General features: G+C 36.4%; 1 protein-coding gene across 1 annotated transcript; it reads right to left on the reverse strand.

Moving 5' to 3' along the window:
- Positions 1–282: 282 nt before the first annotated feature.
- Positions 283–14,066, reverse strand: LOC129000245 (integrator complex subunit 9-like). The gene is made up of 13 exons (XM_054427204.1): positions 13,935–14,066; positions 11,559–11,750; positions 11,008–11,210; positions 10,224–10,428; positions 9,698–9,831; positions 8,657–8,769; positions 7,750–7,930; positions 6,966–7,098; positions 6,259–6,361; positions 4,938–5,155; positions 3,079–3,285; positions 2,670–2,870; positions 283–417 (listed from the first exon to the last, which is right to left on the reverse strand). The coding sequence occupies exons 1-13, from the start codon at positions 13,941–13,943 to the stop codon at positions 295–297; spliced, it is 2,022 nt and encodes a 673-aa protein (XP_054283179.1). The 5' UTR covers positions 13,944–14,066; the 3' UTR covers positions 283–294.
- Between the last annotated feature and the right edge of the window lie 323 nt (positions 14,067–14,389).

Below are 14,389 nucleotides of genomic sequence, written 5' to 3' on the forward strand. Positions count from 1 at the left end.
GCAAATGCAAATATGTAATAGTGTGATATGTTGCCATGTTTTTTTATATAATTAAATAAGTATAGATATGATTAGGCTATGAATTGTTTATTTTTTATTCTCATATAAAAATAGCCGAAGTTGATCTGAAAAACAGTATCGTACAAGAAAACACTCATCAGAACCAATTTTATCCATAACTTACAGTAGATTTCCTCAGCCAATTTTTATAGGCCTACATAGTATAAGAAAAAAAACACAAATCCTAAAAACAGATTTTATTTACAAACATATTTACACTGAGCAGTTCAAAGTTCAAAACTTGTTGAGGCACTGCAGCAAGATACTTCTCAGCTTAAGTCGCAGGTCTTGATCAGCGACTCCGCAGTAGATATGGGTAGAGTTGTCATCTATCTGAATCAGGGTGTCATGCTCTTGCTGAAACCAACGGACATCAGGTCGTTAGTGTTGTTTGAGTGTTGGAAAGTTCAGTATCGGTACATATAGTTACTTTTATTTGATTTATTCACAGACCAAACTAACACAAGACAAAAATCTACACTACCACAGATGAAGTTTGTAAACTTTACACTTCGTTGGAAACCATAAACAGCGTAAACTGTTCAATTACTGCTTTTCACTCACATTTTATTAGTAATGGTAAAAATCAAAACAAAGAGAAATAAACGGTATCAGCATTCTGACACATACTTTCTCCCATAAGTTTGTCAACAACCTTTATCATGTGTAAGTGGTGAGAGTAAATATACGCAAATGAGATTTGTACAATTTAGTTCAGAATTTAAAGGACTATAACATGAAACATTTTTATCAAAATCAACGAATCATTCGAGCCATTTTTGGAAAAATACGATTTTTCTGTTATTTTATGGGGGTTTTAAGGGAAAATGACATAATTTACAATAACTTTCGAACCGTAATTTTTACAGAAATGGGATTTGTACCATTTTGTTCAGGATATAAAGGACTATAACATAATAAATTGTGATCAAAATCGTTCGGGCCATTTTTGGGAAAATCATATTTTTCCGTTATTTTATGGGGTTTTATGGGAAAATCCCCATAAAAATTAAAAATTTCTAAAAAATTAAAAAAAACTATCAAAACTGTAAGGACTATAACATACTATGTTAAATCAAGACCGGGTTTTTTCTAAAATCCTATTTTCGTTATTTTATGGGGTTTTTATGGGAAAATAACATATTTGACCATAACTTTTGAACCATAATTTTTACAGATATGGGATTTGTACCAATTTATTCAGAATTTAAAGGGCTACAACATACTACATTTTTATCCAAATCGTTCGGGCCATTTTTGAGAAAATCCGATTTTTCCGGTTTTTTATGGGTTTTTATGGGAAAATCCCCATTAAAAATTAAAATTTCAAAAAAATGAAAAAACGCCTGGAGATACCATGGATTAGAACCTACATACCAAATTTAATCGAAATCGGACCACAGGTGTGGTCTCTAGCTCTGTACACATCCAGACACACAGACACACACACAGACACACACACAGACACACACACACACACACAGACATCACTTCGAAAACCACTTTTTTGGGTCCAGGGGGACCCAAAACGAATATATTCACTCAAAACTCAAACTCGAAAATTTTGACGAAAACAATACTTTCTCCATATACTATGGTATAGAGGGAGAAAGTAAAAATAGTATGCCACAAAATTTAAGTTTTTATACAGAGTGTTGAAAATGTCTGGAACCAACATTATATCTGGTGAGTGGTTAAAGAAAAACAACTGATATTTTGTGTACGGATATACTATGGTTTTACCTATCTTTTGGTGCCTTATGACATTTTTTACCACTTATAGGGAACGTCCTGTGGAGGATGCAGTAAAAAGCTTTAATGGAAGCCTATGGTAAATGATACATAATTTTAAAGGCCATTTTTTTCTGAGTAAGGAGCCACAAGTTTCATCTCAAAAGGACCACCCTAGCAAAAATGGTGACTGTTTGAAGTTTTTGAAAATAATTGAAAGCTTAATTGGTATTTCTGTTAAAAATAAGTTTAGTAAAACGCCATTTTCGCTAGGATGGTCCTTTTGAGATGAAACTTGTGGCTCCTTACTCAGAAAAAAATGGCCTTTAAAATTATGTATCATTTACCATAGGCTTCCATTAAAACTTTTTACTGCTTCCTCCACAGGACGTTCCCTATAAGTGGGTTTTAAATTTCAAACAGTCGCCATTTTTGCTAGGGTAGTCCTTTTGAGATGAAACTTGTGGCTCTTTACTCAGAAAAAAATGGCCTTTAAAATGATGTATCATTTGCCATAGGCTTCCATTAAAACTTGTTACTGCAACCTCCACAGGACGTTCCCAATAAGTGGTAAAAAATTTCATAAGGCACCAAAAGATAGGTAAAATCATAGTATATACGTACACAAAATATCAGTTGTTTTTCTTTAACCACTCACCAGATATAATGTTGGTTCAAGACATTTTCAACACCCTGTATATTAGTGGGAAGTTTTGGTTGGGGTCGCTTGAGTTAGTTTGGCCTAGGGCCGCAAGTACCCTAAACACTGCAGAAATGTATGTTTTTGGTACTGGGACACACTTTTCTACAATATTGGTTTTAGGACATTATGAGAATATAACAAACCCAATACAGGCCCACGTCAACTTTGAGCTCACCAGATGAATGATAAACCCAGTCCGGCGTGGCTCCACCTTAGCGTCAGTGATACCCTCTTGGTTGAGCCGCTGGACAAACTGGTCAATCTCCAGTGGCCCGTACTCGTACTTGAGGTTTCTCATTGGCTCCCCTGGGCTCCTCAACCGAGGCCCTGCCACCCCGGAGCTGGTAGTGGCTGTGTCATCCTCTCCTTTCAAAGACTATAGAAAAAAAATATGAAACATCAATCGGTAACTTGCTCAGAAGAATCATTTACATTTACACACAAACAAACACAATATCTGGGTATTTGATTGACTGCAGTAAGAGAATAACACAAAAATGTCAGATAACCGTTGGTTGGAAAATTGATACTCTAACTTAAGTACATAAATTGACAAATAAAAAAACCTTGAATGTCCCACTAACCTGCAGTATATATCTATTGTCTTTAACAAGTAGTTTGCCAGTGACACTGCACACTCCGACGCCATTCTTGCCTTCCACAGGCACCAGCTCCTTGGCCAACTCAGGATCCAGCTGTACACGAGCCTTGACACACTTCACCGGCAGCTTCAACACGTCTCCTCGCTTGACTGACAAGATCACTGGAGCCGTCACTTGTTTGCGATCTCCCTGCAACAGACAAAAACTTCAAAGCACAAGTACACAATGGGCATTGTCAATTAATTAATATCGTTATTAATCGTCAAATATAGTAGTAGTTTACACAACAATCGGGTAAAAGTGTTAAGGACACGAGGAGAAATTTAAGGTACGAGCCTTGGTGAGTGCCTTAAAATTTTTTATGAGTGTCGTTAAGACTAGTAACGCGAGATTACTTTACCCAAGACAGTTTCGTTTATAGCCCCTCACTGATAGTGATGCAACACTCATTGTACCAACCACTCATTAACAATTAAATTGATCTTGACAGCTGATAAGTTGACGTTCGAGGCATTACAATTTTACTTCTTTTCTCTCACTCCTTGAACCTCATTGGTCCAATACTTGAGTTGTAAAGTAAAATAAACAATACTGTAAAGTCTATCTTTTCAATTCTAAGAACTTAACTGAAAAGGCCAGTTTAAAAAAGGTTGTAGGTAGTGGTGTTTTAGCACGTCATGAACAGAAATAACACCATTTTAATCACAGTTAATCAAAATCAATAGACTTTTTCCTACAGTCACCCGAAAAAGTTGGCTTCCTTGTACTGTTTATAGTACAGAAAGCTGCTAATTGCTGCATATTTATACTTTTCCGTACGGTTTATACTTTGCCGCACATCAGGATTCAAACGAAACAACACAAAACAGTGTGGTTCTATTATGCACGTAATCCGTGTACGCTTGGAGATAGGTTGGCAACACTTAAAGATAATAATACTATGAGCGGCTGATTGACTATTATAACTACGATTTAACCTGTCATTTTGTGTTTATAGTTTCAGTATTTCTGAACTTTCTGGACTTTTCTTTTTAACGCTTTTAAAACATTCCTACAAACTTAATAAACAAAAAAATACCTTTAATAAATCATTTTTTTAGGCGCGGAAACCACTTCAAATTACAAAAACATACGGAACTATATTCTCAAAACGCGGAGCACATTTCTTGCCGAGGAAAAATAGCGGAGTGATACGGACCGGGTACTACTTTCTCTAGGGCACCTATTTGTGTTGCCAGCTGAACCTAAAAACGTGTTGTATAGTGTTTGAAAGACTAATTATTTATATGCTTTATAGTGACTGTAGGAAAAATATAATGTGTAACACGAGAGCAAAAGGCCTTTGCTGCACTCGAGATCATTCCGTTCTCGTGTGCAGCAAAGTGCCACTTTGCCCACTAGTTACACAAATAACTATTGAGTCAAACATTTAAGCGAGGTATTTGATTAAATAAAATATTACTGTAGTGATGACTAGTGAAGAGTTAAGGATATACCCTGTATTCTTTTCAAATGGCTGATTTTGTTTTGGATAGGAATAAAAAAACTGTTCTAAATATTTATCTATACTGTACAGGTGTGCTTGCTCTTCCTATCCAACACAAAATCAAACCCATTCTGGCCCAGAGCCCTTTGACAAGAAAATTTATTTAGGAAGATTGTGATCGATGTTACATATTCATGTAACATATTGAGTGTATTAATGTTGTTTAGGGTTCAGGGACAGGACAAGATATAACTCACCACAATCTGCTCTTTGCTGATGACCAGATCCAAGCGCAGAGGGTAGTTCAGAGGAGGTTGTTCAGGGACAGGACAAGATAGGACAGATCAAGACTCACCACAATCTGCTCCTTGCTGATGACCAGGTCCAAGCGCAGAGGGTAGTTGAGAGGAGGTTGTGTGTAGCACTCGGGCAGCACAAGGTGTTGAGGCTTCAACTCACGTATCAACTTGTTTGCTTGGCTATAGTTGAGGCTAGTGTCTATGGGACAATGCAGCGCCTTCATGGCCACTGGCTGAAACGGAGCCAACGCCTCCAGGTACGGAAAGTCTGGCTCTATAAGTAAGAAAACAATGGAATTGATGTTTTTTCAAATTTGCTGATTGATCCCTGATTTCCTTTAGAGTAGATGCAAATAGTAGAAATAGAAAAACATTATATTACTGTAACTGATTGAGAAGCTTTTCCAAGGGGATATATTTCAGTAGCAGTAAGTAGGACATTTTTAAATAGAGTCCTAGGACTTATTAATACACGATAAAGTCACATAGGGTAACACTGATCTTTTGTCCTAATGTAGGATTTTAGACATTATTTTGGCAATTAAGTGAAAGTAAAAGAAGTTCCACTCTATACAGCCTTTAATTGTATTCAAGCCTTTGGATTCTGGTTTGTATTTGTAACTGTACATACAAAACACCAAATATCAGATTTATGAGACCAATATCAATCTCATAAAATCCTTTATATTCTCAACCAGCTAGTGACTTATGGTTAGTATAATCATAATCAATTAATTTCTTTTCTTTGATTAGCCTTGTTAGTTCCAATTGATTCGTATAATTTTTACCTATTAGATCTTGTTAGTCTTTACGAAGAAGGGATTGAATCTAAAGAGTTTTTATGAGGCAGTCAGTCTCGTCAGAGAAAGGCTAAGATAATATATGATTAATTTTAATATGAAGAATAATTGAGGCTGTAGCTGCTGAAGGGAACTAACTCGTGATGCACCCTTATAGATGAGATTTGCAATTTCGCTTCTTAATGTCTTATAGTATAATTTTTCTGACTTGAAAAGGTGTATTTCAGTTTGTTTGGTTGGTATGACTCTGAAAGCCAGCTGGTGTCACTAGGCCCTTTTAACATAGACCAGAGTGCCAACACCCAGCCAAACATAACCTAAACAAGGTCTTTGGTGTAAAACTTTAGGACGGGCCCTTTGAAAGCAGAAGCACTATTTTTCTTTCTCGTGTCTTCTATTATAATCTTTGATAATTTGGAATGGTTTGTTTGGTTGGTATGACTCTTTAGATCAGCTGTCACCCAGCCCTTTGAGCATAGACGACTGCCAACGCAGACAGCTAAACATAACCTCTAAACTTTAACAGCAATTATAGGCCCATCTAGCAGCTACAGCCTCGACTGTAAATGTTCCTGACCAGTAAATATGATGGTGTGATGGGGGTTAGATGCCCACATCTCCACAAAGTGAACAGCGTCTCCGAACCTTAGGCTGGGATGGCCACAGAATACAACACATGGCTGGAACATAACAAAACATCAATTGTACATTTAACCACTTTACAATTGTAGAGGCGTGCAAGCAGCTTGATTTTCAAGTTGAGCCTAGTGATCGAGCATCAAGTCAATAAAATTTAGCTGAGCTGATATGGCAACTATTATGACCTACTTTTAGACTAGTGGTGGGTGTTATATAACGTAATAGGATAAATATCGCTATTACTGAAGATTCACCTTTTTCTTGGTAACAGGTTACTGAGAATAACTTATTATTTTTGTAACGTTAACAAACGAATATAGACGAATAATAACAATGAAATATAGACAGATAATGAAATAAAAAAGAAATTCCAATAACATGTTTTATTTATAATGTGCGGTGAAAAAGAGAAGTCTGTACATTACACATTTTTGCTCGAGTTTTCGACCACTGGACGACGTCTAGTAATATATACATAATTAATAACTAAATTAATAATTTAATTCATGGACCATAGAATACCATCACTTATAACTCATTATTATTTTGTAATTTCAAAGGAATTCTCACTACGTTTTTCAAAGTACCGGTATTCATAGTTGGTGGTAGCCCTGAAAATATTTAACTATTGAAAATACAAAATACCTGACGGAAGTCTGTACTGAATCCCTCGTCATAAATGTGTTTGAAGTGCTTTAGTCTGCCGGACTTGATAAGCTGGGCGTGAGGGAACGGCTCCTCCGGCAGGTACACCTTGTTCTGCTTGGCTTGCGACAACCTGCCAGAGATCTTGGTTGAGTTAAATAGAATACCACATACAATATGATCATCTTCTTGTTAATAATATGATGATTATTTCAACCAATCATTAGTCAAAATAGCAGGTCTTGTTCATTCATCCTTGTCAAAAGTATTTCAAATTATTAATTTTTTTAAGGGTACCAAGATGGAAAGGTTAGATCTTGAGAAAAACCCCGTGCAGCTAATCCATTGCCTGATTGAAGAATTTTTACAGGTATAGAGTTTTTAACTAGTTTAGCTAGTACAATAAAATGAAATACAGGTTTTTCTTTTTAATTTTTCAGGCAAAGTTAGGACCACATGGACCTTTCTTACACTTAACCTTAAATTAGCTTAAAAGTCAGAGGTTCAGATACCATTGAACACTGTAGTGTGGTAAAAGGGTATAATTTGTAAAGAGAATGCCGAAAAGATCGATGAATTGTATAGTTTAAGTTGCTTCAGTATTTCCAAGCCCCTGAATTTTCTTACATAAAATCTAAGTCTTAAAAAGAACTCATTGATTGAAGTAAGTGAAAACATGTCCCAAAATCACCTCAAACTAACACTAGGACTAGGATAGTTTCCTCCTAACCTAGCCTCATAACTTACCAGGATAACCTCTGACAATTCTTTCAACTAGACTCACCACTCGGCCAGAATGTTGGAGTAGGCGATGGAAGTGTCTGCCACGGGAGAGATGAAGAACATCGGGGTGTTGGCCAGATTGACATTGTCCAGATGAGTGGATAGACATTCAAACAGATCGTAGACAGTGCCGGACACATAGCAGGGGATCAGCACACTGCCGTTGTTGCGAATAGTGGACGCTAAAACAATAAGGAAGTGGTATAGTAACAGGGGATGAGCACACGTTTGTTTAAGAATTAGGTAGCCTAAAACAATTCAATCTTATTCAATCTTATTTATCCGATGCTTATGATACTGAAAGGGAATCAGATTCCCAAAAAAGTTTAATAACCAAAAATTATACAAGAAAATAAACGTCAAAGGCCTAATTAGTATTATGTACCTCTCTACTCTTAGGTGTGTATGGGGAGCGAGCTGGTGTAGTGGTTAGAGCGCTGGACTTCGGTCCGTGAGGTCCTGGGTTCAAATCCCGCCAAATCACCAATGGATTTTATCTAAGTGATAATACCGCCCACTAGGTAATTCACTAGGTAATTGACCCATAGGTCTAGCCTGATGAGTAATGTGAAAAACAATCCCGGGCTCGTGCCTAGCGTCTTAGGAAAAAAAACTCATAGGTGTTCAAACTAATCAGATGTTAGGTATTACTTTACGAAAAAACTATGTTTTAGCTTATAGTTTTGGCAAGAGCCGACTGTAATCAATTTTCAATATTTTTCTTTCACCGTCGCAACAATAGTAAATAATTATTAAGAGGTACTGACCTACAGTCATACAGAGTTCGCCCAGCATGCTGTCAGGGTTGGCTATGGGAGTCTGCGTGAGAGCCGTCAATATCAGAGCTTTGCTGTGTTTGAGTGAGGCTTCAATAATAGTAAATAGGCTAATTATTAAGAGGTACTGACCTACAGTCATACAGAGTTCGCCCAGCATGCTGTCCGGGTTGGCTATGGGAGTCTGCGTGAGAGCCGTCAATATCAGAGCGTTGCTGTGTTTGAGGGAGGCTTGGTCCATCGGTCTGCAAACACAACAAGAAACATACAGGTTCACAATTAAGTCTTAGGATGACATGAAAACTTAACAAAAATGAGATATCAATTTGGCATATCATTACTGGTAATAGTAAGCAACTTTTCTGGGTACATGGTGATCGAATGTCACCTATGGGGGATGGCCCATAGGGTCCCTTAGTTGCCATTAGCTGTATGAGCTATTAATTAACAGCTGTGTCTAAGGAATAAGTCGGCCTTAGTCACTAACAAGACTACAAGATCGCGCCACTCATCCTACACTCATCTCCATTCATACTTGGCTTAAAATACCTACTTTGTATGGTAGCCCTTTAATTGAAAAAGTATTAAAAAGTATTGGAGTAAGCTGAAAATCTTATAGTTAACATAGGTTTATATGTACATCAAATTAAAGGTCTTGCTAAACTGAAAACAATGCCGCAAACTGGACCTTAAATGGACAACCCAGTCAAAAATAACAGCCGTTCAAAATTTCTGAATCTGCTATTTTGAATCTTTAAACAGCTCCTATTTTTCACTCAGTAGGCCTAGTTATTTTGAGCTCAAATTCGCGGCATTGTATTCTACTTATTAAGACCTTTAAATTGATGTGCATATCGACCTATGCTCTTGTTTATGATTTTTTTCCGTTATCTAGCGGGTGGCTGAGGACGTTGCATATAATATAGCATTGCAAATCCAATGAATCTTTGAACAGCTAATATATTTGACTCAATTGTCCATTTGAGGTCCAGTTTGCAGCATTGTTTTCAGTTCTTCAATACCTTGATGAACATATCTAAAATTTAAAAGTCATCATGATGAGACTTCAAAACCACCATATTAAAAAATGATACTCACCGAACAAGAAATTGAATACAACCATACTCACAAATATACATTTAAATTTCCTTATGAAACAAAAATGTGCACTACCTGGGATGAGTAGTGAGAGTAGAAGAGCCACTAACGTATGTGATCTTCTCATGATCGGAGGAGATCACCCAGTTACTGCTGCCCAGACAGTAGCCAGAACTGACTGGAGTGACTCGCAGTGATCCGTACACATCCTGGCAACAGACAAAACTACATTAGACGACACAATCTCAAAGGAAAACAAAAGGTACTTTGGTATTATACCGACCTGACTGATAAATCCACTCCCAAATAAGATTTTAATTAGTTTAAATAACAAAATCTTTCTAACCTAACCTAACCTAGGGGTGGTTAGGTTAGGTTAGGTTATAATTATTAGGTGTGGTCGGTATATTACCAAAGTACCAAACAATAAGTCCTCTAAGCCTATGTTACAGATGAACTTGTATTGTTTTTTTGTTGTAGGCCCTAATCTACAATGGAAATATTTATTAACTATGCTAATCAATTAAATATGTAAAAAAATAATGGTAACCCTATAAATCATTATCCAACACTAATTTGTGTACTGAGCCAATCTACTTACCATTTTCTGATCATAGCCCAGGACTTGAATACGAGCTAAGCTCCGTTGTACCTGTGCGAGGCTATACAGTTGCTGCCAGTTACGAGGTTTGTTGCTAGCCTCGCACAAGGGGGGTGGCATTAAATGGAGAAAGTCTTTCCAGTGGCTCGCTAGAGATGCTTTCGGGCTCTGCTCTATGTACTGGACCAGCTCTTCTAGATATAGTCTAGAACAGGAGGGGAAAATAGAAAAGATTTACATGTACACTAAGCAATTTGTGGAAATGAGTTAAGATTCATTACTAAATTACGCAACTAAATTACCATGGAAGATAAATAGTTACAACTGAACCATTTCACATTGAAATGTACTTTTTGTTGTAATGTCATCATTGGTTGGCAGTTGGCACAGTCTAAATTTTTAGGCTGATCTAGATTTTATCCAAGAAATTGTTTTTATTGTACTTGAGTTTGGAAGATTGATTTCATCACCGATACATGAGTAGTACTCAGAATTGATCTTTAGTAGGCCTATGGAAGTAAGAAAATTGAAATGTTCATACTTTCTAGTGGATATTGAATAGCACAGTGGACGTAAAATGATTGGAGGGTAGTTTGAAGAGCAATAGAATTTTTATGAAGTGGTAGTGAATTAACGGAAACAAAAAAGTAAACGGAAAAATCATATTTTGACATTTCTCTAGGTCAATTTGTTATATTATGACATATCTTTTCTGTGTGCTCAATGGTTTAGCTTGGTAGACAACAAAGTAGCCTATATTCTGTTAAACCAAATATCTACTGACCTGCCTATCTGCAAAGTAGGTTCAGTGCAGTAGACGATCCCATCAAACCCAGTTCTCTCTGTGATGAAGGGCAAAGCCAACATTGACATGTAGTTGGAGATGAGGATGACATCTATTTGGGAATAGTCAACCACTTTGGCCAAGGGTGGACAAAACTCTGGTGCAGAGTCAACAAATACTCGGCCGTTGCACTCCTTCAGCTCCTGGGAAAGTCATAAAGATCAATGAACATTAAAAGTTGAGTAACGACCTCCTACTGCCTCCTCAATCAAAGTAACCTGCCGTTGCACTCCTTCAGCTCCTGGGAAAGTCATAAAGATCAATGAACATTAAAAGTTGAGTAACGACCTCCTACTGCCTCCTCAATCAAAGTAACCTGTTGGATCTTGGTACTCGGGAGAACAGAACTGTAGCTCAAAAGATGGATAGATGCAATGAATCCGAAACTCCAGCCAGTAATTTTGTCAGTTCAATGACATGGTCATCTCAAGAGATTCAAAATACTAAAGGGCCTACTCACTAGATATTTTCAAATATTTTACTATACTAACCCCCTCCAAATCTGGGTCAGCATTCTCACGAGGCATCCATGTAGGCAGGTTGTTGAGTCTGGCACTGTGGACGAGAGGCAGGGGGAGGAAGTTGAGAGCTGTGTGAGCAGACAAGCCACAGTCTAGCATCAGAGTGATGCCTTTGAATGTCAAAACGTAACATGGCTTGTTGGGATGACTACTTAGGCAATACTGCAACAAGAAACAATGGTAAAATGGTAAAACAATACGGAGTTATTTAATGAGGTAAGATTTTAAAGTTGATGGATAAAATGTGTGGCTGGCTTGCATTCACCTTTTCAATTTGTTCAAATCCACGACTCATCAGATAGGCCACATAGACATGATGCATCGTATCTTTTACACACACACACAAACACATACCCATCCTAAACAATATCGTTTAGGTGTTTAGAGTTCTAAATAAATGTACAGGATAGATAAACAGAGCATACAAAATATTGGTAATTAGCCTACAAAATTTGAATAAACAAGGTAGAGCGGATGACATAGTTTGGTATAGGAGTGAAAATTTAAAAACGCACGTTTTCATGTCCCTGGCCTTTTACTTCGTAGATACTGGATTTGTAGTTTATTATTATGTGTTTTAATATTTTTTGGGACGGGGGCAACATGTTACACACATTTATTTGGTTTTAAATAGGTTCTAGGTATTTTTTTCGTATTTTTAAAGTCTCGAAATTCACGACCATGACGTGTCCCTAGGGTACATTTTCCAACTTTCACGCTGTTTTAAGACTAATTATTCATGCCGAAATATATAAAGCCATATTTAAATGTCATCAATGGTTATTAAACTTACAAAAAAGTAGCATATTATAATTTTATTGTCATTGCAAACTGACTACCATGACAAAATAAGTCTGTCCCTCGATTTGGCGTCACGACCATTTGGGAAAAATTTTCAACTTTGGAGCACGACAGTGGCAAGCCTGGCGTCGATGGAGTCAGTTGGTTTTAGAGACTAGTTCGGGGTGTACGTCAGGATTGTAGTGCCGGTCGTTTCGAGTTGAAAGGAGGAATTACAAGATTAATAAAGGAAAGATTGTGTTTTTTGTAATTTTGGTGTGTCCATGACCGTACGTAGTCATTTGATGAAGTAGACATGGTGTTAATTTTTGTTTATAAGATATTTCAATTGCTAGATTAACCTAGAAGTCCACTTTGTATCCTCGAACATGAGGTGCAGGGCTACCACCAGAACAGAGCCAAATAACACGTAATTTCACGACCAAAGTTTCACGACCATCGCTGGTTTTTTCACGACCAATCCAGCCTTATGGATTATAGTGTGTTTGGTCGTGACAATAACTTTAATATAATTGTAAATTGAACAGTTTAGTTCAATTGAAACACATATTTTTATTATAACTAACAGTATAATTGAAGGACTGTTTAGAAAGATTGAGATTATTTCAGAAAATTCACGACCGTCCCGCTTGTCCCTGACCATCACGTTAACGATTTCTATCATAAAAATTTCAAAAATTAAAATATCGTCATATTTCAATGTTTTATACACAAAAGAAGCACACCTCTATACGAACATAACGATTTTTCGGGTCTCAGGTAAGTTTTTTCGGAGTTATACAAACTTAAAAAGATTTTATTGGCTTTATTTCAATTTTTTGAGTTTTTTTATTTTTTTCTGGAAAGACCAAATATACCAAAAGCTCAGTGACCTTTTTATTGTATAATGGTCATAAAAGTAAATTAGTTTATAGCAAAACATAGTTATAAAAATAATATTAACTATTTTTAATATTCATTTAAACGTCTGTTATGGTCGTGACAGGATTTTGTGTTTTTCCACTAAAGATGCTCTTTTTAAAAAAAAACTACCAAAGATATTGCGTTACCATGGACATTTTATGAAACTTAACATGTTAATGAAATAAAAAAAATAATAAAAGTTTTGATAAAAGGGAGAAAAAATTTGCAAAGTGCTTTTCCTGAAAACGTAAGTTTTTAAATTTTCACTCATAGGCAGGATTGCCACCCGTCCCGATTCTGCCGGGACAGTCCCGATTTTGGTTCCTTATGCCCACATTTAATCCTATGTTAATCCGGGGGGAGGGGGCCATGTCCCGAATTTTCCCTAACCTAAGGTGGCAACCCTGGGTATAGGGGCCTTCTTACCTTATATTAAGATTAAGTTAAGGTTGTAAAGTTCTGTATTTAAGCCAATTAGTTTAAGCTTTTGATAAATTATATAATGGCCCATGTATGTACCATCAAAAAGCTAACACCATTTGATTGTTTAACAGAAAGACTTAAATGTTAGTGCACTAAGATAACCTGTTCAAAACATCTTAAAATGAATATGCCTCTAACATTAAATCAGTAAATAGTTACCAATCTCATAGCTGAAATTGTTATTCAAGATAATGTCCGCTTAAAGATTATGTTATAGCAAGTCAATTACTAGCACTTAAAATACATTTTTAACGTTTAAAACATCATTCACCAAAACACCTTTAGGCCGGCAATATAAAAAACATAACATAACCCTAAATTATTGAGTTTGTTTTGTTATCCATTAGGGATTTGACGTTAACCCTTCTTCTTCTCGTTTTTCTTTTCATGTTTGCTTACTAAAAGCTGGCTTGGTTAAACTACCATATAACCACACTATTTAACCATAGACATTTAACTTTTCTTTTGAAGTATCGTATTGTTTACAACTAAATGCAAAAATTCAAACAGATTACTAGCATTGATAATAATATATCTCATCGTGAGATGTCATTATCAATGGCTCCTTGTAACAACAATATATCAGGCCTATATACTTACATAATCAATGCATC

This window comes from Macrosteles quadrilineatus, unplaced genomic scaffold (assembly GCF_028750875.1).
Source record: "Macrosteles quadrilineatus isolate MER2022 unplaced genomic scaffold, UCM_ALF_1.0 Scaffold_8__2_contigs__length_117827958, whole genome shotgun sequence".
Classification (NCBI taxonomy): domain Eukaryota; kingdom Metazoa; phylum Arthropoda; class Insecta; order Hemiptera; family Cicadellidae; genus Macrosteles; species Macrosteles quadrilineatus.